At 38.3% G+C, this 25900-nt stretch overlaps 1 protein-coding gene across 1 annotated transcript in view; it reads right to left on the reverse strand.

Moving 5' to 3' along the window:
* The window catches only part of Arf4 (ADP-ribosylation factor 2), a 42161-nt gene that overhangs the window by 11224 nt on the left and 5037 nt on the right, over positions 1 to 25900 (reverse strand). The window contains exons 2-3 of the mRNA XM_089249167.1: positions 22076 to 22156; positions 12995 to 13104 (exon numbers count right to left, since the gene is read on the reverse strand). Coding sequence (XP_089105293.1) covers positions 12995 to 13104; positions 22076 to 22156 — 191 coding nt within the window. The remainder of the gene's footprint in view (positions 1 to 12994; positions 13105 to 22075; positions 22157 to 25900) is intronic.

The following is a 25900-nucleotide window of genomic DNA, read 5'->3' on the forward strand; positions in this document are numbered from 1 at the left end:
TGAAAATGCATGTCTTATCATTTAATTTCTTTAATTAACCATTAATGAATATGATGAGGATAATTACATATCACATAAAATTTTGAGTATTTTTCCAAACATTAAAATAAAATTGATTTCCAAGCTAGTTATGTTTCAAGTTCTGCGTTTGATTCAAATTTTACTATATACATCCGATATTGAAAATGGATGGGAGAAAACCAATTAAACCTGCATAGGCAGGAGGGTGGAGTTGGAAAATCACCCTTTCCCGTTCGAAGAGCACGTATCCGCTTATGGTTGAGGGTAATAATAATGCAAGAGAAAAGTAACAATATTTGATAATTAAATGAATGTATTGTTATTGAAGTTATTATTCGGTTGAAAAAGAATGGGAAGTGAAAAAAAAAACAATGACCCTGGCATATTTGAAGCTACAAAAGAATACCAAAATGTTTAGACAAAAATAGCACGGCAATACAGTCAAGCACCACAAGATAACTTGTTCACTTTTTAACTGCAACACAACTTTTATGCCTTTTACAAGCATCCAAAAAAACACATTCGATCAGTAAATTTCTAGACCTGTTATGAAAAAAAAAATTTCAGCATGATTTCACATGCCAAATGGACAATCCAAAACTAGTAGATATACAGTCAGACCCCTATATAATGAACTATGAATCAACAAATTCCTTGATTTAACAAATTTTTCTTTGAAATTCTAAAAAAAAAAAAATAAAGGTTAAACCTCTATTTAATAAATAAAAGTCCTACAATATAACAATTTTTTTTTTTTTTTTGAATATACCAATTTTTTCCCCTTATTTCTCTTCACCCAAAATCACAAACAAAAGATTAGACTTTTCAGGCTTTGACCCTCAGCTCTTCTTTAAATTAGAGACAAACAAAAAAAAAGGGAGTAGGAACCATTTTTTTTTTTTAGTAAAGGAGGCAATAAAGCCATTTCAAGTGTGCACAAGAAGGTTTCAGTGGCTAATTGATGCACACCAATATTATAAAATATTATGCTGTTCGCATGTTTAGATTTCAGTAAAGAAAAAAAATAAAATAACTTCAAGTTTTTGTTCTGTTATAAGAAGCAAAGAATAGCAGGTCATCTGAAAAGCAATCATTTTCCATTGATTGAAAAAAATGACAATTTCAACCAAATGAAAAAAAATTATGAATATACCAAACAAAAATTTCTCTATCAAGCAATTTTTCCTATGCATCCTGACTTTATTCTAAAGGAAAATACAAATACAACGCCACAACAGGCAAATTGCCCAACGAGGTGGCTGACTTAAGAACATCATGGATCCCCGAGCCATTTTTTGGAGGCCCTACCTACTACTGCTACACCACACATGCCCCCCCCCGCGGAACCCCCAACGAATCGGTACATGCGGGAATGTGCGTGTACGTGTAGTGAAACCTGACGTGAAGTTTTTTTGTGTTTCTCTGTAATGCTTGTTATGTGTAGTGCTGCCATCTGCCACCAGTTTTTCTAACTATGAGTGAAGTGTTATGATTGAATGATTTATCGTTGTAGGACTGTTGCTCTCTGTGGCAAGACTTTTTAACGGAGAGATCGGCTCGCATTTGCGCCTTGAAGTTGGGAACCACAGAAAACCAACTTTAGCTGACCACCACTGTGGGGTTCGAACCCGGATCCTCGCATCGCTAGTTGTAACGTATCGGGATCCGATCCCTCTACGTTAATGGTGGTCTTGTCGTTATGTGGGAAATTCCTTCTTATTTTAGACCCCAGGGACCTCTCAGTTAACGGAAACCACCCGAGGACCCACTGGCGAACCGGTAAGGGCCAGAGTGTTCGATTAGTTCGGCAGTCGGCGGGTGGGGTCCTTCGGCTGTCGAACGAGAACGGGCCAGAGGTCGGGCTACTGATGTCCCACATAAATTAATTTCCCTCATGACGACGATGCCGCTATTTTCGTGGAGGGGTTTGATCCAATATATGTATAGTTGGGCGAGGCTTAGCCCAGTTTAAATTATTTTTATCGAAGAACTTCCCGGGGGAGTTGTTGCAAGTCTCGTTGTGCGGATACGAAAATATAGTGTTGTACTCACTTATTTTCGGCGGGGGCTGCAGACCTCCGTCGGAACAATTCATTTCATATTGTTATGTTAGTAATGTTTACATAATCGGGAGAGTCTGATCAGCTCTCCGGATTATGTCATGTTGCCAGATTCCAATGTAATTAAATTGTAATGTTTATAATAGTGACGCATGAATATGCAAATTCGATAATTTTGTTGAGGCGAAAAGGCCATGCGAGGACATGTGGTCCCAAACTTCTTGTAAAAGGGGAGTATAAATTCCTCCCTCTTTGTCTCTCACATTGCGTTCGTCTAATCTTGTTCTGTTCAACTGAAGCCCTCTAGTAGGACGGTTCACCGTCTTACTACCGTATCTATTGGCCTTAGGCTGAATTGTTAAAATGCAATAATCTACATTATTTGAATCCGTTTTCCGGCAGGTCCGGAATCAAAATATAAAACAATCTTCACAGTCAAAGTTCTTCATTGCTGATCGAGGTGGTCCGGCCCTCAACCGAGAGGCCCCCGGAGCTGATCAAGGTGGTTCGGCCCTCAACCGAGAGACCCCCGGAGCTGATCAAGGTGGTTCGGCCCTCAACCGAGAGGCCCCCTGGAGCTGGTCAAGGTGGTTCGGCCCTCAACCGAGAGGCCCCCCAGGAACTGATCAAGGTGTTCCGGTTCTCAACTGAGAAAACTCCTCTGGTATTTACGGAAAAGCTAACAACATCGGATGTCCGATCGCTGCACAGGTTGACTGTTGTTGATCATCAATTGGTGAGCCAGTATCTTTACTGCTAACGTCAAATAGAGGGCTCCAAGATATACTAATCCATTGTTAAAATTAACTAACCCATATAATTGAATAAATAATAATATTTCATGCGAAAGTTTGTTTCTAATCATTTTCCACTTCTCGTTTGCCACTTTATTGCTGGATATTTCGAACCGGGCAAGCAACTCCCATAAGGGACGTTGCAATTTTGGGGGCTCGACCGGTTCTCAGTAAGTGTGGCAAACCGCGGGTGGAAAGTACTTTCGCTAAAAAAAATTTTTTTGATATTTAACATTGATTTTAGAGATGAATTCTAATAATCATAGTACGCCTAGAAATTTAGGTGATGATGTTCGTGTACAAATTGAACCGGAACCAAGTGGTTCACAATCGAATAATGGTTCACAAATGAACTTTACTTATCCAACAATGTCAAATCCTTATAACGAGACGCATGTAATACTTCCCCCGGCATTACCTTTAAATCCCGCAAATGCTTTGGTTCCATTGACCCAACGCAGTGTTGGTAGTCTTATATTTTCAGGTAGTGGAGAAGACGTTAGAAGCTTTTTATTAAAATGTGAATCGTATTTTAATCTTTACAGTGTTCCTAATAAGATCGAGTTAGTTGTAAGCACGTTTGAAGGTCGTGCTCAGGCCTGGTGGCAAACGATAGGCAGGCACGAATGGGAAAAATGGGGCCCCCATAAATCGTGGGAAAGTTTCAAGGGCTTGTTATTACAAACCTTTTCAAGGTATCATACCAGGGTTGAATTAGCTCGTGCTTTATTCTCTGAAAAGTTTTCGACGGGCTCGTACCTTGATTTCGTATTACATAAGTTAGATCTTTTTCAGTCGTTCGATTTAACCGTTCCGGAGTCGGACAAAATTGAACTTATAATGTCACAATTACCCTATAATGTGAGAACATTTTTGGAAGTTAGGAAGCCTAATTCTTTGCAACAATTATTTGTAATGTTAGATCAATTTCTTGCAACGCGTGAAAATGTTCAAATTGAATCTCGTAAAAATTTTGAATCTTGTGAAAATTGTGTTGAGAAATTTCAACCTGAAGTTAGAAAAAATTGTGTGGGACCTACACAAAATGTAGTACAACCTTCAAGACGGCCTTTTAGGACAAATAAATTTTTTCGACAAGTTACCTGTTTTGGTTGTGGTCAAATCGGCCATATTGTAAAAAATTGTAAATCAAATGGGAATCAGGGAAACTAGACCTGGGATACATGAGAAGGGGTAGTGTATCCATGGGTAAAAAGACCCCTAGTAAAAAATTTAGTTTTCTTAATCCAGTTGTGAGAGTTAACAAGATTTTGACAGCAAAAATTGATACCGGTGCCGATTGTTCAGCGATCAGTTTCGATCTGGCTCGGCAGGTTGGTTCACCCACTAATCAAGTTAGACCCTATCACGGTGATAGATTTCAGTTGGCATCCGGTGAGTACTGTCAGCCTGTGGGGATTCTTTGGGCCCAAGTGGAGATACGAAACAGTGTCGTGCACACAGATCTGATAGTGCTCGCCAGGGTCCCATTTGGGATCTTGATCGGCAGTGATATTTTGAGTAAAACTGAAATTATAGTTGACTTCAAAAACTTTGAACTTAAAGGAGGATTGTTGTCATATAAAGGAGATGTTGATCAGGAAAAAATGCAAAATTTAGTAAGTAAATCGGAATTTGATTCCGATCAGAAAAAAAGGTTGTTTGAATTGTTAAAACAATTTCCGAATTTGTTCAGAAACACTCCCGGTAGAACTCACGTTGCTGAGCATAAAACCGTGACTGACAGAAAACCGGTTTTTCGATCCCCTTTTTCTCTTCCGCGATGGAAAAAACAATTAGTAGAGCAGGTGCAACAGATGCTCTGTGATGACGTCATTGAGCCTGCCTCCACAAACTGGGCTTCCCCGTGTTTTTTAATCAAAAAGAAAACTGGTGATTGGCGATTTGTCGTCGACTATAAAAAGGTGAATAAAATTACGGCACCCGACCGGTACCCTTTGCCTTTCATCGATCAAATTCTACAACGAGTGGGTGACGCACGATTCGTCTCTACGTTCGATCTGGCCTCAGGGTATTGGCAAGTTCCAGTGCGGCTAGAGGATCGGGACAAAACGGCATTCATAACCGATTCTGGAATGTACCGATTTAAGGTAATGCCCTTTGGACTCAACAATGCCCCGGCCACGTTCCAACGCATGATGACTACAATCCTGGGCCACTTAGTCGGTAAGTGTGCCGATTTTTATTTGGATGACATTGTCGTTTACAGTTCGAATTTTGAGGAACATTTACAAAACTTGAAAACAGTATTTTCGTGTTTGGAAAAAGCAGGCTTAACTCTTAAGCCAGACAAATGTAATCTCTATAAAAAAAATTTGGAATATCTAGGTCTCTGTTTGACCAAAGAAGGATGGCACGTAAAACAGGACCAAACCGACGCCATTTTGAGTTTTTCTAGGCCTAAAACAGTAAAACAGGTGCAACGTTTTCTGGGACTCTGCGGGTGGTACCGGCAATTTGTTCCCCATTTTGGTGATGTCGCTAACCCCCTTTACGGCCTGACAAAAAAAGGGCAAAGGTTCAAATGGGACAAAATACACCAACAGGCGTTCGAAAAATTGAAACATCTCTTGTCTTGTGCTCCCGTTCTAACCACAAGAAAAAAAGATTGTGCCTTAAAAATTTACACAGATGCCTCAGGAATTGGGCTTGGAGCCATTTTGCAGCAAGTTGAGCCTGACGGGGAAAAGCCGTTAGCCTATGCCAGTCGTACCTTGAATTCAGCAGAAAAAAATTATTCGGTAACAGAACAGGAGGGACTCGCTGTTATATGGGCGTGTAATAAATTTCGAGCCTGGTTTTCAGGAGAACCTGTTACTATAGTAACGGATCACAGGGCAGTCGCCTGGTATTTTGAGGCTAAACAATTGAAGGGGAGGTTAAGCCGATGGGCTCAATTACTACAGGAATATCCTTTAAAGTTTGAATATAGAAAAGGTTCGACCATGCAGGCCCCTGATGCCCTGTCCAGAATGCCCGCTGTTGTCACCGCCGAAACTGATTTCGAGGAAAAAATTGATAATAAATTATATTTGTTCTCGTTTTTGGATTTACCTGAGTTAATTGTTCAACAGAAAAAAAATTACCAAGATATTATACAGTATTTTAATGATAAATCTGTCGGAAGACAAAAAATTGATGAAAAAATTGAAAAGTATTACCTTTTCGAAAATCAAAAATTGTTTTTTAGATTCAGGAATAAAAAATTGCTAGTAATTCCTCCACCATGTAGAGAGAAATTTTTGACTGAAATGCACATGCATCCCATTTCAGGTCACATGGGAGTCAATAAAACTCTTCAGCGATGCCGACAACGCGCGTTCTGGCCCGGTATGCGTAAAGATATAAAAAAATTTGTCCTGTCCTGTAAAAAATGCCAAACATGCAAATTCGACAATACGAGGCGATGGGGAGGCATGGTGTCAACCTCTGTTGATCATCCAGGAGAAATGGTTGGGATTGACACCATGGGTCCCTTTCCCGTTTTTTCCAGAGGGAACGTGCATCTGTTAGTCGTCGTCGATTATTTCACAAAGTGGGTAGAGTTATTTCCACTAAGACGAATTACGACAAGTGCAGTTGCTAAAAAGTTTGTTCATGAGTACTGTATGAGATATGGCTTTCCAAAAAGATTAGTTTCCGATAATGGTTCTTGTTTTATATCAAACCTTATGAGGGAAACTTGTAAAGTTCTCCAGGTCAAGCAAAGGTTCACAACCCCCTATCATCCTCAATCAAACCTTACCGAGAGATTTAATAAGACAATTAAACAGATGATCTCCTGTTATGTTGGTGATAAACATAAAGACTGGGACAAAAATTTAACCTTTTTTGGTCTTGCTATTAGGTCGGTTCCCTCGGAAACTACGGGTCAGTCGCCAGCTAAATTGTTTCTTGGTAGAGAATTAGTTTTACCATTTGACTGGGCTATGGACATACCGGTTTGGGAAAGGGTGAGTTTGCCCGAAAACTTACTTAAGCAAGTTAAGGAAAATGTCAAAAAACAACAAAGGAGACAAAAAAGATATTATGACAAAAAAAGATTATTGCACACCTTTAATCAGGATGATTTGGTATTAAGGAGAACGCATTTCCGTTCTAGTGCGCAAGGCAATGTTATGGCGAAGTTGAAACCACGATGGGACGGCCCGTGTAGAGTCCTGGAAAAAATTTCACCTATTGTCTACCTGATAGTGGATTTATCCAATGATAATGTCTATAAAGTCAATGCTTGTGACTTGAAAAAATTCGTTAGTAGTGACCAAATCGTTCTTGAGCCTGTCCCGCAGTCACCTGAGAGTAGAGAGGTCCTTGTACAACACACTTCCAGTAATCCGAGTCGACATCATGTTTCACAAACGCCCTTAAATAGTGCTAATTGCACTAACTCTAGTACGTCCTTTAACCGGCAAAATCCCGAGGAGGACACCACTCCTAAGATGGTGAAAACGAATTTCATTAAATCTTCCGTAGGTTACTCTAAGTTTTTGGTTCCGATTCAGAGAGGGTGGCAAAGGGTTCTCGTTAAAAGGAAAAAAGAACCTCGTATTGACGTCTATTATTACTCTCCCGAAGGGACAAAATTCAGAAGCAGTGTTGAAATTTCGCGATACTTACAAAATCGGGATACTGATTTGGCTGTCGATAACTTTTCCTTTAGTGGGAAGTTTAATATACCAGGTGATATGTTAACATAGTTTTTGCAAGTATTTCTGTAAATTAACTTTTTTTAACCTATAGAATTTTTTTTTTTTTTGGGAAAAATTCTTCCGTGGTGAGGGGGAATGTAACGTATCGGGATCCGATCCCTCTACGTTAATGGTGGTCTTGTCGTTATGTGGGAAATTCCTTCTTATTTTAGACCCCAGGGACCTCTCAGTTACCGGAAACCACCCGAGGACCCACTGGCGAACCGGTAAGGGCCAGAGTGTTCGATTAGTTCGGCAGTCGGCGGGTGGGGTCCTTCGGCTGTCGAACGAGAACGGGCCAGAGGTCGGGCTACTGATGTCCCACATAAATTAATTTCCCTCATGACGACGATGCCGCTATTTTCGTGGAGGGGTTTGATCCAATATATGTATAGTTGGGCGAGGCTTAGCCCAGTTTAAATTATTTTTATCGAAGAACTTCCCGGGGGAGTTGTTGCAAGTCTCGTTGTGCGGATACGAAAATATAGTGTTGTACTCACTTATTTTCGGCGGGGGGCTGCAGACCTCCGTCGGAACAATTCATTTCATATTGTTATGTTAGTAATGTTTACATAATCGGGAGAGTCTGATCAGCTCTCCGGATTATGTCATGTTGCCAGATTCCAATGTAATTAAATTGTAATGTTTATAATAGTGACGCATGAATATGCAAATTCGATAATTTTGTTGAGGCGAAAAGGCCATGCGAGGACATGTGGTCCCAAACTTCTTGTAAAAGGGGAGTATAAATTCCTCCCTCTTTGTCTCTCACATTGCGTTCGTCTAATCTTGTTCTGTTCAACTGAAGCCCTCTAGTAGGACGGTTCACCGTCTTACTACCGTATCTATTGGCCTTAGGCTGAATTGTTAAAATGCAATAATCTACATTATTTGAATCCGTTTTCCGGCAGGTCCGGAATCAAAATATAAAACAATCTTCACAGTCAAAGTTCTTCATTGCTGATCGAGGTGGTCCGGCCCTCAACCGAGAGGCCCCCGGAGCTGATCAAGGTGGTTCGGCCCTCAACCGAGAGGCCCCCGGAGCTGATCAAGGTGGTTCGGCCCTCAACCGAGAGGCCCCCTGGAGCTGGTCAAGGTGGTTCGGCCCTCAACCGAGAGGCCCCCAGGAACTGATCAAGGTGTTCCGGTTCTCAACTGAGAAAACTCCTCTGGTATTTACGGAAAAGCTAACAACATCGGATGTCCGATCGCTGCACAGGTTGACTGTTGTTGATCATCAATTGGTGAGCCAGTATCTTTACTGCTAACGTCAAATAGAGGGCTCCAAGATATACTAATCCATTGTTAAAATTAACTAACCCATATAATTGAATAAATAATAATATTTCATGCGAAAGTTTGTTTCTAATCATTTTCCACTTGTCGTTTGCCACTTTATTGCTGGATATTTCGAACCGGGCAAGCAACTCCCATAAGGGACGTTGCATAGTCCGTCACTATAACCACTCGACCACCACAGCGACTACCTTTCTTGTCACTTTTCTTTAAAATGGTACTGGAGTGAACTTCGATATAATTTTTTGATAGAAAGTGTACCAAAATAATGAAAATAATAAATTTTGAACTACCTATATCATTTTCCATGAAAAAGTCATTTTATGGAAAATTTGTGTGGTATTCCAAACACGATTGCATGCAAAACATTCTATGAATGGAATGCTTTTTTATTTTCACAGTATATTCAGCTAGTAATGGTGAAGGTTATGAACTAAAATCTAAAGGATTGTACGGTATGTTCATAAGTTGCACTCAAATCTGTTGATGTATGTGAAAATTTTTGGAAATTTCATTTCACGTTTTATCTATATAACACAATAATTAGACAAATATTTATGATAGAACTTAGACTTTAGTTCATAACCTCTGAAATATATAGCAAAATATCATTGAAATTTAATAATGATACAATGAATTGATTTTTGGAAAACCCTGTTTCAAGCTCAAGTAAAATGTTAAAAATAGCACTCTATGTAAAAACGCAACACTAAAATGGACATAACTTTGGTTTTGAGCATCATATAAACAAAACAAGGTTTGTTTCAGAATCATAAAGGATATATAGGGCTCTCATAAAAAATAAAAATCAACATTTTCTTCCAAAATTATGTTTTCACCATAGTTGAATACCTTAAGTTCATATATATTTTTTGATTGTTGTCAGAGGTAAGTTTTAACAGCAATCCCACAGTAAGTAGCTTTTATAATTTATGGTTTTAAGTATGTTTATTATGCTCCTGATCAATTTGACCTTGAATAGCTATTTCCTCGATTTATTGAAAAAAAAACTGTCGGTATACACTATCTGCCAATAAGTATTTGGACACCTGTGATAGAAAAGAAAAACTAACTTTATTCAAAATCAATAGTTGGTAGAGCCTCCACGAGAGGCAATTACAGCGTGAACCCTCCGGGGCATAATTTCCACAAGTCCTTGTGTGACGGCTAGTGGTATTTTCTTCCACTCGGCTTGGAGAAGACATGTCAGTTCCTTCACCAATTTTGGACGGGTAGGGCACCCCTTAATTCGGCGATCAAACTCGTCCCAGAGGTTCTCGATAAGGTTCAGGTCTGGGCAGGCCAGTCCATTCGATGAACCCCATTGGCACCATACCAAGCCTTGGTTAACCTTGCAGTATGACAGCTGGCATTGTCATCCAGGAAGTAATAGGGGTCCACCCCGTAAAACTGCCACAACGTAGGAAGCACATTGTCATCCAAAATAGTGCAGTAGGCATCGGCGTTGAGCTTACCATGAATGGGGACCAAGGGTCCCAGTCCATACCAGGAGAAACACCCCCAGACCATAATTCTACCTCCGCCGAACTTGACTGTTGGCACAATGCATTCTGGCAGGAGACGTCCTCCAGGCAGACGCCAGACCCAGACCCTGCCATCCGAATGGTAGAGGGTGAACCTTGATTCGTCGCTCCAAAGAACCTGTTTCCACTGATCTACGGTCCAATTTTGATGTGCTTTGCACCACATTAACTGAGCAACGTGGTTGGACTTTGTGATCAAAGGCTTATGGGCAGCAGCACGACCATGAAAACTAATCAGATGTGCTTCCTTACGGATGGTATTCATTGAAACAATACTCCCAGATGCCTGTTGAAACTCCTCGCGGATGAGGGCCATCGGTTGGGTGCGGTTCTTCCGAATTTCTCTGGATAGCACCCGTCGGTCTCTATCTCCCAGTTTCGTTGGTCTGCCGACTCGGGGCAAATTCCGACAATCACAGCTCACCTTCCACTTCTTAAATCAAGTAGGCCACTGTCGATTTTGGGTACTTCAGCTCGCTAGATATGTCCCTTAAGGATCGGTCATTTTTGTGATACCCGATAATTATACCTTTCTCGAAATCAGAGAGCTCCGAACTGTGCGGCATCTTGCATGCGATTAATGCCGATGTTGTTTCCTACACGATATATACCGGCGGAGGGCGTGACGTATCTCAGGACCGCAGATATCGTCATTTGCATAGGTGTTCAAATACTTATTGGTAGATAGTGTATCCTTGATCAAAATCAAGGTTTGACTGTACTTCAAATATTTGATCTCTTACCATGTAATAATAATAAATGTGCAGTACTTGAGGTTTTCATAAGTTTGTCTGCAGGTCATAGAGATGATTGTTGTCTCCAAACCAAGTCAACAGGAAGTAAATATGAACACAAATTCATGTTTATGTAACACAAAAGTAAAATTAAATAAAAAAAAAATTTCCGGTAGTGAAAAGTGGATTTATTAACAAGGGCTTCATCTTAAAAAAACCATGTGGTGATTCAGTGTCATATGTTATGCGAAGTCTCTCAATTCACTTGGTGTGGTTTCAATTTCAATGAAGGGGGGGGGGGGTTAACATGAATTAAAGGAATATGGAACAATTCAATATTTTAGTATTATGTGAGTACCAATGGGGGGAGAGGGTGAAAACGATCATATAAGCAATTGGGTGTCAGGATCAAATATTAATCAGTTCCTACACTTTATGAGAAGTTGAAAAGGATATAAATTGAAAGCATCACTCAATATATTTTGTAAAAAAATCTGTGCACTTCCACACGTGCTCTTTTTGTTGCCTGGATGAAAAATAACCCAATGACCATATCACTACACATTGGTTTTGAGACTTAAAATTTTATAGGGATTTTCGGGGAAGATTTTGGCAATTGTGCGCTCATTTTCCTGGTTGGATACATGTAATGTTGACTTCTCTGAAAAAAAAAAAAAAAAAAGATCGCCCAGTGGTAATCAGGATCAACATCGATGAGAGCTGACACATCCATAGAGCAATTTACAACTTCTTCCCTATTGAGACATCATTTTTCTTCTCTGTATGATTGTAACAATGACAGCGTATCTAATGAAGCTTTCACAGGAATCCCAGCAAAATCTGCCTAATCATTTCATTGACCAAACCTCAGGAAGGAAAAATATAATTTAAATATATTTATTTTGCCGCCTGGCAGTCCAGTGGTTAGGGAGCTAGCTTCTGACTGTGCAGGTCTGGGTTTGAATCCCGGTTCCGGCATGGATGTCTACTAACACTAACAAATTCCCTGGACAGCTCGTAAAGATCTCTTGGGAATACACGCTCTGATAACAAATTTTTTAGCCTCTTTCCACATTTTGAATTTTTTCCCCTTCCTGGAACTTTCCCTTGATTTTTATTTACATGTTTTCCTGACTGATGCAAAATATTTTACATTTTCCGGACAATTTTCATTTCCTTAACTTTTGAGGTTGCTGAGATCAGGGAATTGAAAATTTGTTGCCACACGAGCTGGGTAGCCAATATCGTCACCTTAAATGACATCACTGATTTTTAGTCATTGTTTGAAATTAGAGACATTTGTGTGTGATCTGGACACCCTGTATTACTTTTTTTATATATAATGTTAATTTTTTTTCTTCTTTAAATTCATATTTCTCTCTCAAGCAGATGCCAATAAGATATTTCCATTATTCAGAAGATAGTTTAAGCTCTGACCGACTTATGATTATTATAGTCAAACCCTATTATATCCCCCACCCCCTCCCCAGATTGTTAAGCCAAACCCACTTTGTGCTAGAAATTGTCATTGAATAAATCTTCAATATATAGAAATTACATGGGTTGATTTGTGATTTGATATAACATGCAACTCTTTACAGCAAAGAATTCTGCTAAACAAATGGTAGTGTTAAATCAGGGTTCGACTATAATATTAAATCTCACATACACCTAGTCAACACTTCTACTCACTTAGTTATGTAATTGGTTATCATTTACATTTCACTGAATTGTTTTCGATGTGCTTCAAATTATGAAATTAGTGAAAGAATCAATTTATCACCAGTCTGAAAATTTGCAGAAATAATTGAAATTTATGAACAGAAACCCACTAACCTGAGTATTTTGGAAATAGTGCCTCCAGAGTGGCCTAATTTTATCCTGGCCCCCAACATCCCAAACAGTGAAACAAATATTCTTATACTCCACTGTTTCCACATTGAAGCCTTGAAAAGAAAAGAAAAATATCATGACGACACTGGTTTAGTTTGATGTTTGTCAGTCAATTCCATCCATTTTCAGTACAGTTAAACACCACAGGAAAACATTTACACATGATTACTTCCATTCTTAAAAAATCCACAACAATATACATAAATATTGAAGATATTAGGTGAGCTATATGTACATAAAAAGTGGAAAATCTCCAAAAATTTACATGCCCAATTGGGCATGTCACTCAAAATAATAAATGCCTGTATTTGATATTTTGCCGAATAATATTACTAAATATTATTACTGGATTTAACTACTTCAAAAATTTAAAAAAAATTATTCACTTAAAAAGCAATATAGCCAAGTCATTAATTAAAAATCTAAAATCAGTAACACTATTCAATGATAATGTTCTGCTATTTTGGCATCAGGAAAGTCACCAGGTTGCTCATTCTTGGTCATAACCAATTTACAACACACGTCTAGAAGCATTAAGGAGGCAGTCGCATCCATGACTTCCACATATAGGAGGGGAACTCACAGGGCCCCCAGCTGGGATGGCTGGCTAAATCCCATTACTATTTTTTACCAATATATATTTACTACTAGCTATATATGGGTCATTCCCAAAAAAAGTGTACAAACTGTTTCCAAGACTTTGTAATTTTTTTTACAAAATTTCAGAGCACTCTAGTGGTAATTTCAATTTTTTTCTACTTCTTCATTTAATTCTCTGTCATGCAGTGTTTCTTAATTTGTTTCAGACGGTATCTAATATTTTTTAAAAATCATCGTTAAAAATCATAAAAATCATCGTTAAAAATCATTAAAACGTCAAAATCTGGCTGTCCCAGCTTCAAAAAAGTGTTAAACAAAGAAACATGGTGCAAACCTGGATTTTTTTTTTTTTTTCAGAAAACTTGGAATCACATTTTATATATGTGCCGTAGATGAATAAAACTGACAATAAAATTTTCAAAAAAATTTTTTTTTCTTATGAAAAACTATTTTTTTGTTTATTTCCCGAAGTTTTTCCCATTTTAAAATGCCCACTCTGTTACGATCATTTGGAAAATATATTTTTATACCAGATTAAATCTGATAAAACTTTTGAGCTCATTGAAAGGTTTACTTTGAATGTGTGATCAACAATTTTGGATTTGACTTTTGCAAAATGACTTAATATTCATTTTATGTTACGTCATTATCATAAATAATTAAGATTTTTTTCATCTATATTAGCATCTAGTGATAGCACATGGAGATATGCTTTAAAATATAATAAAAGTTTTCACAAATCATTTAAATTTATAATGAAAAAAATAATTTAAGCTAATTTGTCCACTCTGTTACGTCTTTCAAAAACGCAACCAATGCAACAGGATGGAAACTATGATTTAAAGTGAAGTTTTCTTAGTCAAGTGGTTTGAAGTTTTAAGTTAAATTTAATAAGTTATCTATTCAATTTAAACCCTTTACTACATTCTACCCCATCTCATATTTTTTCAGTTAAATACAAAAATTAGATAGTACAGATCATCAAAATCACTGCCAGGTACAGATCCAGAGAGATTTGACATAAGCGGCATTTTAGTATGAATAAAGGTTGTTATGTGACAATATGGCAATATATTCTGTATTTTAAGGGACAGAACAATTATTTCCCTATATTATTTTTGTTTCCTGGCTCTATCCCCCCCCCCCCCAAGTCTCACTAAATATACTCGTTCACTAATGTGAAAGACAAATGCGAGATTTATACCAACATCAAATTGCAATTCAATTTCAACAAAAAATTTGGAAGTAAAAGAAAGTTAGGAAAACATGTTTATATGTGTTGGCAGCACAGTAATTTGAAATATAAATTGATTGCACTATACAAACTGAGATTAATCTAAACAACATCTCCTGAAACCATAGTCTAAATCCTGTATGTATAGCAAATGTTTGATTTGTCATGACAAGATGGTATCAATGAATGAAATTTCTAAATCGCTGGATAAGAATAGCACCTGTACAGTGTGAAGAATGGCAGCGCAAACAAGAAAAAGTGGAAAAGAATGGTAAAATGATAGACGTTACAAAAATAGCAAAAGAACAGAGATTGTGAAACCTAACAGACTTTATCAATGTTTTTCAAAAAGAAATGAAATTGTTCAAGAAACACATTTTTAACATCCAACACAAATATAGAGCTTACCAAATATGTATTAGAAACATACAAAAACATGAAGCTGCTCTTCATGTGTATTTGAGTGAAAATTATAATTGCAAATTACCTGAAAAAGTGCAAAGTCATCATTTCGGTGGGTCAAGAAATCAGGTATGTCTTCATACCTGTGTGCTTTATGTTGCAGAATGTGCGAAGCCAATTTCGTTCTGCTGAGTGTCACTGAATTTGGAGCATGGACCTTCATGTATTTGGGCTCATTTGGAACCGATTTTGAAAGTGATAAAAGATGAATATGAAATAAATATGGTTCACTTTTTTTCTGATGGACCTTGTACTCAGTACAAACAAAAGAAAAATTTTTACTTATTGGACAAACATGTCTCAAAATATTGCAAGTGGTGTACTTGGAATTTTTTTGAAGCAAACCATGGAAAAGGAGCAGTTGATGGTGTTAGTGATATATTGAAAAGGACAGCTGATAGCATGTTGGAATGACATATCAGATGCTACTCAGTTTTTCACAATTCTCAAAGATGCCACCAATGTAAAATTGTATGAAATCAAAAATGAAGAAATAAAAAGGTATAATCCGATGCTTGTAGTGACGACATAAAACGTAATGAAAACTTAACGATTTAATATACGAAAGAAACATAACGAGAAGGATGACACGTGTATACAAATCGGTGGTATAATTCCAACTGACATTTTTTCTTTTTTTTACAATCACCAGGAGCGTGAGGAGGGTGCGCCATCTATACAGATAAGAACGCACTACAGCACTCCCCCTCCAGTCGAAGACGAAACATTTAAGAGAAGAAAATTTGAATAATAATCATACAAATAATAAAAAAAAATTGCAATATATATATATATATACCATACATAATTACGAATCATATAGCTAATTTCGAAGGGTCAATACGAAATCGCACTCTTCGGCCAGACCTGGAAATATACTGATTTTTGAACGTGTCACATAAATTATTATTTAACATAAAGCATGGCTTAAGGCGATCTATGGATACATTTTTATGATTGCCATTAATGTTCAACATAAAATACTTATCAGTTCTTGAAATAACTTCAAATGGTCCGGTGTATGGTTGTTGTAGAGGTTTGCGTACACAGTCTTGTCGGACGAATACTGATGGAGAAGTTAGCAAGTCTGTCGAGACGAAGGGCTTAGACGAATTGTGATGAGAGGTTGGTACTGGTCTCACACGGGAGAAATGGTCTCTCAGTCTCTGCAAGAAGTCATATCGAGGTAGGACGTCTCGCTCATCCGAGTGCCGAAAGAGTTCACCAGGAAGGCGTAGGGCTGTGCCGTATACCAACTCAGCGGTTGATACTTGGAGGTCTTCTTTGATGCTGGAACGTAACCCCAACAGGACTGTAGGTAGAACCTCTGTCCAGTGCTCGTTACCTTTGAGGACACACATCAGAGAGGCTTTGAGATCGCGGTGGAATCTCTCAACCTGGCCGTTACACTTTGGATTGTAGGCAGTGGTGCGGGATTTTTCGATGCCGCACAGCCGTGCAAGAGAGCGAAATAGATCACTCTCAAACTGACGACCTTGATCTGTGGTCAACTTTTCAGGAACACCAAACCGACACACCCAGGTAGAAAAGAATGTCTCAGCTGTAGTTTCAGCGGTTTGGTTAGACATTGGTACCGCTTCGGGCCACCGTGTGTACCGATCAACGCATGTCAAGAGATACGTGTATCCTTTAGAGGGAGGCAAGGGTCCGACAATGTCCAGATGAACGTGTGCAAAACGAGAATCAGGAACCTGGAAAGAGCCTAAAGGAGACTTGGTATGTTTGATAACCTTCGACTTCTGGCAAGCGATGCAAGTACGACACCAATCTTTGCAGTCTCTCGCAATCGATTTCCAAATAAATCGTTTGCGTACCATACCTAGAGTGGCTTTTATCCCAGGATGGGACAGATTATGCACAGAGTCGAACGCTAGACGTCGCATTGAAACGGGTATATACGGGCGTATATCGTCAGTAGACACATCGCAGTAGATATTAACACCGGAGATATCGAAGCGTTTTAGCTGAAGCCCAGTTTCACTTTGAAGCAAGATATGCAATTCATCATCATCTGCCTGCGCCCGTGCCAATTCTGCATAATCGATTGTACAAGGAGTGTGGATTTCACAAATTCTTGAGAAAGCATCAGCTATGACGTTACTATCCCCAGGCAAATATCGTAAATCTGTCGAAAACTGACTAATATATTCAAGATGTCTAAGTTGCCGGGGAGAACATTTATCGTTACGTTGTTTGAAGGCATACGTGAGAGGACGATGATCACTGAAAATTATGAAGTTGCGTCCCTCCAAAATGTGCTTGAAATGCTTAACAGCTGAATATATTGCTAAGAGCTCTCTGTCATATGTACTGTACTTTTTTTCAGTCGAACTGAGCTTGCGTGAAAAAAATGACAATGGTTGGGTTTTGTTTCCTATTTGCTGTTGAAGGACTGCACCCAATGAAGTGTCGGAAGCATCGGCAGTCAAAAACAATTTTGCATTCGGAACAGGATGGGCCAGAAGTGCGGCGTTGGCAATTGATTGCTTGCATGACAAAAAAGCGGATTTGGCCTCCTCAGACCAAACTATTTCAGTTTTATCTTTTTTTATCTTGCTTTTTGCTAATTCATGCAAAGGAGCTTGCACCCTGGCGGCATCTTTAAGGAATCTGTGATAGAAATTTACAATTGCCAAAAAACGCTTCAATTCAGTCACTGTTGATGGCAATGGATAATCGAGCAATGTTTGTACTCGATCTGGTAAAGGTGCAATCCCATCGGGAGAAACAAGAAAACCCAGAAAATTAATTTGACGTTGACCGAATACACATTTAGATGGATTGATCACGATACCATAGTCATTTAGTCTTTGAAAAACACGTTTTAAGTCAGCTTCATGAGATTTTTCGTCAATGGAAGCGATTAACAAATCATCGAGATATGCGTAACAGCAATCTAAGTCACGAAATGCTTCGTCAATAAAACGCTGAAACGTTTGAGCTGCATTTTTCAGGCCGAAGCACATATAAACATATTCGTATAGCCCAATGGGCGTAATTATGGCGGTTTTGGGAATGTCTTTAGGATTGATTGGTATTTGGTGATATGCTTTTATTAAATCGATTTTTGAAAAAATCTTTTTACCACTCAAGTTGATGGAAAAATCCTGTATATTTGGAAGCGGGTATCTATCTGGGATGGTTATTGCATTGAGTCTGCGGAAGTCCCCACAAATTCTCCATTCGTTGCTTTTTTTGGGTACAAGATGGATGGGACTCGACCAAGGGCTTTTTGAGGGCCGAATTATACCTTGTTGCAACAGTTCATTGAATTGTTTTTTAAAAGCTGGAAGTTTTTCAGAAGACAATCTTCTAGCTTTTGCGAAAACCGGTGGTCCCGTAGTTTCGATGAAGTGCATGACAGAGTGTTTCTTTGGAACTGCATTTAGAACTGAGCTGGTAAGCTGAGGAAATTTGGCTAATATGTGGTGGTATGGAGAATCACCAGAGATCGGCGTTAAACCAAAAGAGCCGTTTTGGGATTCTAAACCATTCACTGATAGCGATGTTTCGTTATCGATCAAACGAGAATTTTTAACATCTATAAGCAAACCAAATCTTTCCAAAAAGTCGGCTACAATAATGGGATGTGAAACATCTGCCACAGTGAAAACGAAAGGAAAGTCCCTCCTTAGTCCAAGATTTAGAACTAGATTTTTGTTGCCAAACGTTTGGATTTCGGATCCATTTGCAGCATACAGTGAGAGTTTGTGAGGTTTTGTCAAGTTAGTCAGGCGTTTCGGAAAACAACTGATTGATGCGCCAGTGTCAATTAGAAATCGGAAACCCGTATTAACGTCGATGACAAATAGGCGACTATGGAGAAGGCTTTCGTCAGCTGTCGCCGAAACAGACGAGCCCACTAGTTTTCCTGAAACTGACATGGAGGAATACATTTATGAGCTTTTTCTCCAAACTGCTCATGGTACCAGCAAAGCCTTCCGTTTTTCAAAGCATCGCCGAATTTATTTCGGCTACAAGATTGAGATCGTTTGCGATAACCGCGAGATGGTCTAGGAGATCGCGAAAGCCTTTCAAATGATTGCCGTAGCGAAGCAATTTCGTTTTTCAAATCATCAAACTCTGAAGTGTGAGACACAGCTGAAGTATTAGATGACACATTAGAAACCTCACATATTTTGTCGGCTATTTTCGCTAACCCAATTAACGGTTCACTAGAAGCTTGTAATATTTGTTGGGAGTGCAAAGGTAATCTCTGCATCCAGAGATTTCTCAAAATGTCACTTTCCATTTTACCCTCAGCTAACGTTTGCATTTCGTGCAAAAGCTGGGACGGGCGTTTGTCGCCTAGTTGAAGCTCCTGGAGTAACATTCGCAATTTGGAAGATTCTGATTGTTGAAACTGCTCCAGCACGCGAGTTTTGAGAGTCTCGTACATGTGCTGTTGGGGAGGATTGCGAACGATATTAGAAACATAGTTCAAAACTTTGCAATCAAGAGCTCCTACAACGGCGTGAAATTTAGTTTCATCGGCGGTTATGCCTGCCGTTTTGAATTGTGACTCAATTTGAAGAAACCAAATCTCTGGATTTGCTTCCCAGAACGGAGGGGCTCGAAAGGCAACACGTGAAACTTCAGCTGATGCAATAGGTTGAGCCATGACAAATGCAAGTATGGAGACCGGCAAATCGAGAGTAGAAAGTTTATTCCTCACCTTGAATTTCCAGGAACGTCTCTATATTGGGTAGAAACGAGTAGACTTGGCTTGAAAAAAAAATATATATATATAGTATATCCGAAAGACTAGGAGATTAGAAAAGTTTCATCTTTGAAGAGCGTACGAACGGAAAGCACAAGGCGCGAAAACGAAATTTAAACGATGGAGAAATTAACTTCAATGTCCAAAATCAGATGCGTCCTATAGGTCACCAGTAATCCGATGCTTGTAGTGACGACATAAAACGTAATGAAAACTTAACGATTTAATATACGAAAGAAACATAACGAGAAGGATGACACGTGTATACAAATCGGTGGTATAATTCCAACTGACATTTTTTCTTTTTTTTACAATCACCAGGAGCGTGAGGGTGCGCCATCTATACAGATAAGAACGCACTACAGGTATAAAAAAAAATTATTTTACAGTATACTACATGAATACAGTAGCATTCATTGTTTTGCAATGTACGTTGCAGATTAATATACTTTGGGGTTTTCACTTAAGTCTTTCGCCTAGATTTACATCAGTAGGAAAATTGATGACTTTAACAATAATTTCCTTAATATTGTGGAAAAAAATGATTGCCACAGTATTAAGGAATAGAAGGTTTTCTTCATGTGAAGAATGTCAATGAATGCGGGGCATGAAGAATGTTTTCTTCACGTCGCTGCCTATGCCCTCCGGCAGGACATGAAGAAAACATTGAAAAGGATGAAACTTACTAGTTGTCCCGTATATATGACTCAAGCCTTTATGGAGAAGGGGAGGATGTTGCATCGTATATTTATTAGTTTTTCAGAGAGCTCAGTCTCCATACAATATTTATTGGGGCAGGGGCTCAAATAGCCTCATCCTTCAGATGCCTATGTTTCAGAAAACTGACATCAGTTAATATTTTGCTAATTTGTTAACACAGAGTTACAGTTAAATTCAAACTCTCTCTTTGAGGGAAAATAACTTCTTAATTTTTCAAAGTACTTACACCACATTTTTTTTTTGTGTAAAAATTACTCAGAACTAAGATGGGGGCTGGAATAAAAGAAAAATTTTGAAAGCTAAGAGGCTGCATATACATATTTTAGAAGCTCAGGGAAGCTGCAGCGCACAATTTCTGAAAACATCTGGTTTAAGCAATTTCTGAAGATACACAATGGCCTGACATCCCTTCTTGTGAAGTTGTGTTGTTCTGGATTAGGGGTTTTTTCCCCCTCTGATTCTTGTTATAACTTTGTGACAAATTATATTCATGCATTTACCCATTTTACATAAGCTAATCGATGTACTAGACGATATTACATGTGGCCTTTTTTTTATTTAAAAAAATACCCTTTAACCTGCCATATGTAATTTTAAGATGTGCAAGCGTGAATACATAATAAAAAAAATAGAAAAAAAAAGTTATTCAATCGCACAAGGAAGAGAATAATAAAAATTTAAAGAAAAAAAAACAACGAAGAGCTATTGAATGATAAAAACATAGGTGCCAATTCCTACAATCGAAAAAATCTGTAGCTTGTCATGTGATGAAATATTTTGCTGCCAAAGAAAACATGTGATTTGAATAAAAGGGGGAAAATGTGGATATTCTGGGAGGTGGCACATGGTAACGATACTTATTTATAAAATAATGTAGACCGATGCCTGTGCAAAACATTGGATCGTTATGTTACACAGATATAGTTTTATATTATGAATGAGTTCAATAATTGTGGTAGAATCAACTATAAAGGTGGGGAGGATGTTTCAATCAACTATGGTATAGGGGAAGAAATGATCCATTCTTCTGGACATTGCTGTATTTTCTCGTAATTTTGGCCACCACACTTATTTAGGAAGACTGCTCATGAAATAATTTATCCTCCTTAATAAGATTTCATTGTCAAGTCCAGACAATGATGGCCTCTGGAGAGATCCACTGTAAGCCTATAAAGCAATCTAAATCTTCAATATATAAAAAGTTACACTATAATAAAACAATCTGAATCATTAAAATTATATAATGCAAAAAAAGATTCATACTCACCAATAGTTGGTATGGTGGTTACTATTTCTCCTAATTTCAACTTGTACAAAATAGTTGTTTTACCAGCAGAATCCAAACCAACTAAAAAAAATATAGGCTAAATTATAATCATAAACAAAAATAGAATAGGCCCATTTAACAGTAACAAACTTTTCAAAAAAGCTTAGAAATAAAGTTATTGTCCACTGCAACGGCATAATTGTATGATTAACCCTGTGGTTCTCAATTTGTCAACTGTGGGGGTCATCAATTTTTATCAGAGGCTATAACGACTTCGGTTTTAGATATCACTAAAATTTACGACCCTTTACTATCGTATAGCTATTTTTATAAATATAAAGTTTCACTTTTTTGAACTTAATTTAGTAAAAGCTATAAATGACCAAAAACATTAACATTGTGATAAGGACAACCATTAAGAATCTTGTCTCCCCTCCCATATCCCGAAGCAGAACCCCTTAGGCTGAGATAGTTGATGGGCCCCCAAGCCAGACTTTTCCCGGGTCCTTCCATAGTGAATTTATAACACAGGCAAACTGCCCAGCGAAGTGGCTGAAAAAAGATGTTAAACAAAAAAAAATGTGGATGTCAAATTTAACCAAACTACAGCCCCTCCCCCAATCCAATATAAAAGCATATACCACTAGAGAAAAACCCAATAATTAATACTATATAATATACTATTAATACACTGCCCATAAAAAAAAGATTATGGTTGTCCTTTATCTAAGTATGGATATCAATTGTGTTAGAAATAATAACCCCTGGAGGTAAGCTATTCCATTTATTCACAACCCTGTTAGAGGAAAAACTTCCTGCGACACTACAACCTTGAATTGTCCCTTACTAAACTATACTGGTGTCTTCTTTTCAAAACAGTTGATTGATGGTGTATTAATAACTCATGGTCCATCCTATCCATCCTGTCGACAATTTTAAACACTTCGATTATATCCCCCCCAGACATCCCCGTTGCTTTTGTTGACCATCGCTGAACAATGTTCAAAAAACCTAAGCAGCTCATCAATAACAATACCCAAATCGATGATTCTAGTGTTGCATCCGGAATAATAATATAATTCAACTCTTAAGAGAAATTTGGGTTGTTCGAACCAAAATGAGCGACCATGCATTTGATAATGCTAAAAGACACGCTCCATTCATTTATTTGCTCATGCTGCAATTGTGTTTAAGTTGGTCTATAAAGCATAGTTTCCCAGCCTTTTTTGTCACATCGCCCCCTTCTTCAGAAATTTTTTTCTCCCATCGCCCCTCCCCAATACAATCCAACCCATACAGGCTCTTATGTTGTACCCGTAGCTTCTACCACCCCCAAGAGGGCATTAACGCCCACGTTGGGAATCATTGGTCTAGAGCAACTTTCCATTGTCTTGATATCATTTAGATAGATTAACACCTAACAACTATAAATGCCCTAGTACAGGAGTTAAATCTAAAATATGAATTCTGCAGTTTTCATAGGTTCAAAATCATTATAGGAGACAATTCAAACTTTATCATACTGCTGGAAAATAAATTGCTGCCCCCCCCCCCCATTTGCATAGAATAAATTATATAAATATCTTGATAATCCATTCCAGCAGACTCGCATATAACTATAATGTGATGCAGGGCCGGTCTTAGACCTAGTTGCGCCCGGTGCAAAAACAGTAGTCAGCCCCCCCCCCCCCCCCCGGTGCGGATCCAGAGTGATGTGTCGGAGGAGGCAATTTTTGCTAGTCATTACTGTCCCGTAAAATACGGGACATATTCATTCTACTATATTATCAGACTCTGTGTGTGGTGATCGTCCCCATCGCCCCCCCCCTCTTGGTTGGATATTAAGGGACGAAGAAGTCGGAAAAGCTTTCTTCCTAAAATGGGGTTACCACCATTTAACTTGTAATCAAGCATAAAAACCCAACTTGTGTGATTTAAAAACATTAAAAAATGTCACATTTAGGCCTATGCAGGGTACTCATCACAAAGGATCTATCTTCTTCGTACTTATTTTAATTGAATTTTATGGTAAAATAAGTATAGTTTCACGCGTAAGGGTTAAACTGATAATAAAAGTGGTTAAATGAAAGTGATATTTTGGTATGATTACTTTCATATTTATAAAACTCATGTGAACTTCATTTAAAATTATCCCTTTCAGAAACGGAAGGGGCAGGCAAACACCAGCTAAAGCATCGTGCTCTGCAACTTGGGCAGGCCCATAACTATTCCGAAGCCACTTGGACGGTGACCCGAGCGAAATGGGAGGGGGGGGGCACTTGTAACTCCTTTTTTCTGAACATAACTATTTTAAGAAAAGTCTGTCCCCGAGAAAGCATGCTACGGACCTGGGGAAGGGGCAGGGCCATCTTAAGAGCATCATGGACCGCCTAGCCAAGTGGTTTTTCTGAGGCCCTGCCTAGTAAATTCTAGATAATTTTAACTAGATCTCATTTTCATGAGGGCCCCTCTATTTTTGAGTCCATGCGTTAAAACGGCACTGAGAAGGGGTTATTTTTCGTGAGGGCCCCTCTACTTGTGAGTTCATGCGTTAAAACGGCACTGAGAAGGGGTTATTTTTCTCTCTAGATTTTTTTTTTAACCTCTGGGACTTCGGCTTTAATCTCAACGATAACACGCAATTCTCTTCCACCTACTACCTTACCAAGGTGTAAAATAATGCAGTGAAGCATATTTTTGGGACAACGATCCCAATGGAATAAAGCAATATCTATTTTGCACCTCACTTTTTTATAGTTTAAAAAACAGAATGGGGGGGGGGGGTCCATGATCGTAGAATCTGGTTTGCAAAGCTGTTTAAAAAACTCAAATTGAACTTCCAACATACGTTCCTCATTAGTTTCTGGAAAGCAAAAAGATGTCCTTTCAAAGTTCCATTGTGGTCACACCTTACCAGAGATACTGTCTAGGAGCCTGGTAGGAAGCTTTACCGTTATTCACCGGGTATCTGGAACCAGATCCATTAAACTCCAAAAAGATGTTCAGTTGTGTATGTACGGTTTGTTACAATTTTCAAGTCCACACACACACACGTTGCACTTAGGGGCGGTTTGAGACAAAATCTCTACCCGAGCGGGACCTTGTCCCTGACTTCCCCTAATTAAAAAAAAACGTTTGTTTCAATCTTTTCGTTTTGATGCGTTCAAAGGACCAGCGATATTTTATGTCATAACATATCATGTCAAATTTTTTTCTGCCCTTTTACCTTGGATTTGGCGCTCCTCCTAGAACGGGTAGAAATCATTTTCCCATTTTTCGCCCTTCTCATGTTTCGCGCCCCTTCTCATTTAGTGCCCGGTGCAATTGCACCGGTCGCACTGCCCTAAGATCACCCCTGATGTGATGGAGGAAAATATTTATTTAGGAACCTTTATATGGTAAAGTAATTGAAAAGTTAATGGCATGTAATAATGTACATGTCAATTTCCACTTATAGTTGTTTTGATACCATGGCACAATAAATTTTTAAATCCAATAAATGAAACATTCTGGAGCAGAGCTTGGCAAATCCCAAAACATAAGAACATTAGTATTGGCCCCAAAAAAATTTTACACATGATTGCCAAAGTTGAAAGATGACATAAAATTTATTGAATTCATTAAATAACTCCTTATGTTGAAACATTGTAATCAAGTTCTAGGAAAATAAAAAAAAAATTCACAGGAATCCATCCAACGATCCCTTGGATGGATTTTCTTCGTTTTGCCAATGTAAGTTTTATGATGTGATGAATAAAATTGAATTGATAATTTTTGTTTGGCGAAGATACATGAAATCAATAGGCTATTTGGATATTATGCCAA

This window comes from Pholcus phalangioides, unplaced genomic scaffold, assembly GCF_987345545.1.
Source record: "Pholcus phalangioides strain wild (caught in Gottingen) unplaced genomic scaffold, Ppha-v1.0 ptg000021l_1, whole genome shotgun sequence".
Classification (NCBI taxonomy): Eukaryota; Metazoa; Arthropoda; class Arachnida; order Araneae; family Pholcidae; genus Pholcus; species Pholcus phalangioides.